The 3933-nt window shown below is 40.4% G+C and overlaps 1 protein-coding gene across 3 annotated transcripts in view; it reads left to right on the top strand.

Annotated features, from left to right (window-relative positions):
- The window catches only part of Fbxo11 (F-box protein 11), an 80742-nt gene that overhangs the window by 63090 nt on the left and 13719 nt on the right, over nucleotides 1-3933 (top strand). For all 3 annotated transcript variants that reach the window (XM_021150053.2, XM_021150055.1, XM_029471705.1), the window contains exon 12: nucleotides 3384-3601. In XM_021150053.2, the coding sequence (XP_021005712.1) occupies nucleotides 3384-3601 (218 nt within the window). The remainder of the gene's footprint in view (nucleotides 1-3383; nucleotides 3602-3933) is intronic.

The raw sequence follows: 3933 nt of genomic DNA, 5'->3' as shown, positions 1-3933 counted from the left end.
ACTACAGTGAGTCTAATACAGCTTCTCTGTAGTGTTTACACTTTGCACTACAGTGAGTCTAATACAGCTTCTCTGTAGTGTTTACACTTTGAACTACAGTGAGTCTAATACAGCTTCTCTGTAGTGTTTACACTTTGCAAATAATGGTCTCACTTGTTAGGGGGGTTGTTTGTTGTTTTGTTTTGTCTTGTTTTGTTTTCTCTTGTTTTGTCTTGTCTTGTTTTGTTTTGTTTTGGTAGGGAGCAGTGTTGAGAAGTCAAGCCTCATATCTGGAGAACAGTAGGCAAGTGTTCTATCCAGCCTCTCATTGTTAATTTGGTTTCTGTTTTATTTTTCCTTAAAAAAAAAAGTATATGGCCATATACCAATACCCTATAACCCCAGCCTTGCTCACTAGAGTCGGGAAATCCAGAATCAAGGCCAACCTTGGATAAATTAAAACAGTGCTTGGGGAAAAACAACAAAACTACCAAGCCATCCTTTTTAACAGGCAGAAATGATTGAGCATCTAAATTTGACTGTTTATTTTACATAATTTTCTAGACTTGACTTTAGAGTTCTCCAAGGTCATTATCCAAAATAGTGTTAATAGTGATAAATAGAATGGCACACACCTGAAGTCCCAACGCAGTGGAGGCGAGAGTATCACCACAGGTTTGAGACTAAGTCTGCGCCATATATACATACATACATAGCAAGTTCCAGGCAGGTCAGGCCTGCACAAAAGACTCGGCTTTGATACTGTGTAGATGTTCTTTTTTGATTTAGTGTCTTGGTAATTTTCTGTTCCTCACACAGCATTTGAAAACATTCTGACACACACACACACACACATACACACACACACACACACACGCACCCGAGACATGGGAAAAAGCAGTGACACACAGACCTGCCGGGGCCCTGGCTGATGTGCTGTATGAGCACAGTGGGCCAGCCCATGGCAAAGCACAGGCCAGATCCCAGGCTTAGTATAGGTCAGAAGCCGAGTTTCTCTATTAGCTCAGCCAGTGTCAGCCCCGGAACCTGAGAAACCAGTCCACCTAGCGATTCGTCTGTGTGGACGAGCAGAAGGAAGGGTCAGTCAGTGCTGACCCCTGCCATGTCAGCACGCAGGAAGAAGAAGCCTTCCAGACTACAAACTCAAGACCAGCCTCCATGGCTGAGGGAGAGCTGGGGACATATTTATTGAATAATAGAGCTCTTTTGCTGATAGATGAGAGAGGGAGTCTGGATAAGTATTAGAAGCGTATTGAAATAAGATTGTTAAGAAGTTGTTCTTGGGGTTGTTTTGTTAAGACTGCTCTTCCAGAGGTCTTGAATTCAATTCCCAGCAACCACATGGTAGCTCACAACCATCTGATATAGGATCCCATCCCTGTTCTGGTGTGTCTGAAGACAGCTACAGTGTGCTCACATGTATAAGACAAAATCGTCTCCAGCATCCTCCCAGCTTGTCCTGGGCTGGCCTTCACTTCTGGAAGGCATGTCCTTCACTCAGGATTACCTATCTTGTTTGTTTGTTTGTTTGTTTGTTTTTAACTTCAATAGAAGATCCTCTACTTGGCTTAGTAGCATTTGTTATTTGAGAACTCTACTCTGAGGACATTCTGTGGTAACATTAATTTAGTGTTCTCTTTATTCAGATTATACAAGACAGGCGGATTTCTGAGTTCAAGGCCAGCCTGGTCTACAAAGTGAGTTCCAGGACAGCCAGGGCTTTACAGAGAAACCCTGTCCTGAAAAACAAAACAAACAAACAAACAAACAAAAGCCAAAACAAAAAACAAACAGAGTATACAATATTTGGCAGATGTTTTATAAATTTAGTTTATAATTTGGGTTATGGACACTGATTTAATGAAAATAGCCATTTTCTTTTTTCTTCCTCCAATTTATTTAATTTTATTTATTTACTTAAAGTCGAGGTTCTACTATGGAGCATAGGCTGGCTTTGAACTTAAGATCCCTCCCTGTCTCTGAGGTCTGGAATATAAACATACACCACCATATTTGGGCTCTTTTTTTAATTTGGAGAGGTTTGTTTCATGGTGAGTCTCTTGCACTTCCTACGTTGTGGTAATTAATAAAGATGGCTCCATAAAATTATAAGAGCTTTTATAGTTTTATATTATAAAGCAATATACAATGAATATAAATTCACATTACAGTTTGGGCTTTACTGAACCATTTTACATTTATATTGGAGTAATATCTTAAAATAGATGTAGTTCTTTATGCTATATTTTAAAGCAAAATGTGGCTAGTTTCTTGGGTTTAGGATGAATGAACCTTGATTTCTTTCTTTCTTTCTTTCTTTCTTTCTTTCTTTCTTTCTTTCTTTCTTTCTTTCTTTCTGCCCTTCTTTCTGCCTTTCTTTCTGCCTTTCTTTCTTTCTGCCTTTCTTGCTTGCTTGCTTGCTTGCTTGCCTTGAACTCTCCAGCCTCCTGCCTTTGCCTCTCCTTCCAGGTGCTAGTTATCATCATAGGCCACCATACTTGGCGGTTGTTTGTAGGGTCAATGTCTTATTCATTAATGCTGGTTTTGGAACTAAGCCTCTGTGGTCCGAGCCAGCTGGAACAGCTGGGGTGATGCAGTCCTCCTCCATCAGCCTGCAGAGCATCTAGACCTGTGTGCTGTCAATTTGTAGGTCATCTTCTACAAGTTGATTTATTGGAACTATTTTTATTTTTCTGTTTTTTCTCTTGAGGATCAAACAGAGTAGGCATTTTATTTTTCCCACCCTCCAACCTATCTGTTGGTCGTGTAAGTGTTTTGTTTGTTTGTTTGTATACATGTATGTACCAGATGCATGCTTGGTGCCCACAGAGGCCAGAACACATTATTGGCTCTCCTGGAACTTGAGTTAAAGACATGATTGTGAGCTACTGAGTAGGCGCTGGGAGCCAAGCCTGTTCTCTGCAAGAACAGCAAGCGCTGTTAGCTATTAAGCCATCTCTTCAGCCACAGTTTATTGGTATTTATAAAGATAATCAACATGTATTTTTTTTTAATGACTTCAGCCCTTTGGTAAAGGATAATACATTTTACGTACATAATTATATTTATTGAATACAACTTTACATGTTTTTCTTTCCTACCTTTGAATGCATTTATAGGAACTAGAAAATTTGCTGGGCAATGGTGGCACATGCCTTTAATCCCAGCAGAGGCAAGCTGATCTCTGAGGTCCAGGCCAGCCTGGTCTGCAGAGTAAGACCTAGAACAACCTACACAGAGAAACCCGGTCTCGAGAGAGAGAGAGAGAGAGAGAGAGAGATTTGTATTGTTTCTGTATTATCATTTGAACTTTAATGTCAGTTTTTCATTTTTTGTTTCTGTTTAGAAAGTAGCCTTTACAGACAGGTCTTAACTTTTTTCAGGGCTACTTTGAAAGTTGCAACATACACAGAAACAGGATAGCAGGCTTTGAGGTAAAAGCCTATGCCAATCCCACAGTGGTTCGATGTGAGATTCACCACGGGCAGACTGGAGGAATATACGTCCACGAGAAAGGAAGAGGACAGTTCATAGAGAACAAAATCTATGCAAACAACTTCGCAGGCGTGTGGATTACCTCAAATAGTGACCCGACAATAAGGTAATTGCATAATTATAGGGACAGGGTGGTGTTGGTTTCGGTTTTTCACTTCCAAGAAAGGTAAAGATACTGAACATTAGCTCTTAAAGTGTTTCTCTGTGTGAGGCTGGAGAAATGGCAGGTGAGACCACTAGCTGCTCTTTCAGAGGACCCAGATTTGAGTCCCAGCACCCATGTGGCAGCTCACACTGTCTATAACTCTACCACCAGGGGATTCAACACCTCACACAGACATAAAAGCAGGCAAAACACATATAAAGTTTTAAAAAATAATAATAATAAAGCAATTGCACAACACACACACACACAGATGCTAACCATCTGACTGCAGT

This window comes from Mus caroli, chromosome 17 (assembly GCF_900094665.2).
Source record: "Mus caroli chromosome 17, CAROLI_EIJ_v1.1, whole genome shotgun sequence".
Lineage (NCBI taxonomy): Eukaryota > Metazoa > Chordata > Mammalia > Rodentia > Muridae > Mus > Mus caroli.
Note: the sequence above shows the minus strand (reverse complement) of the source record. Positions and strands in the feature narration are given on the sequence as shown.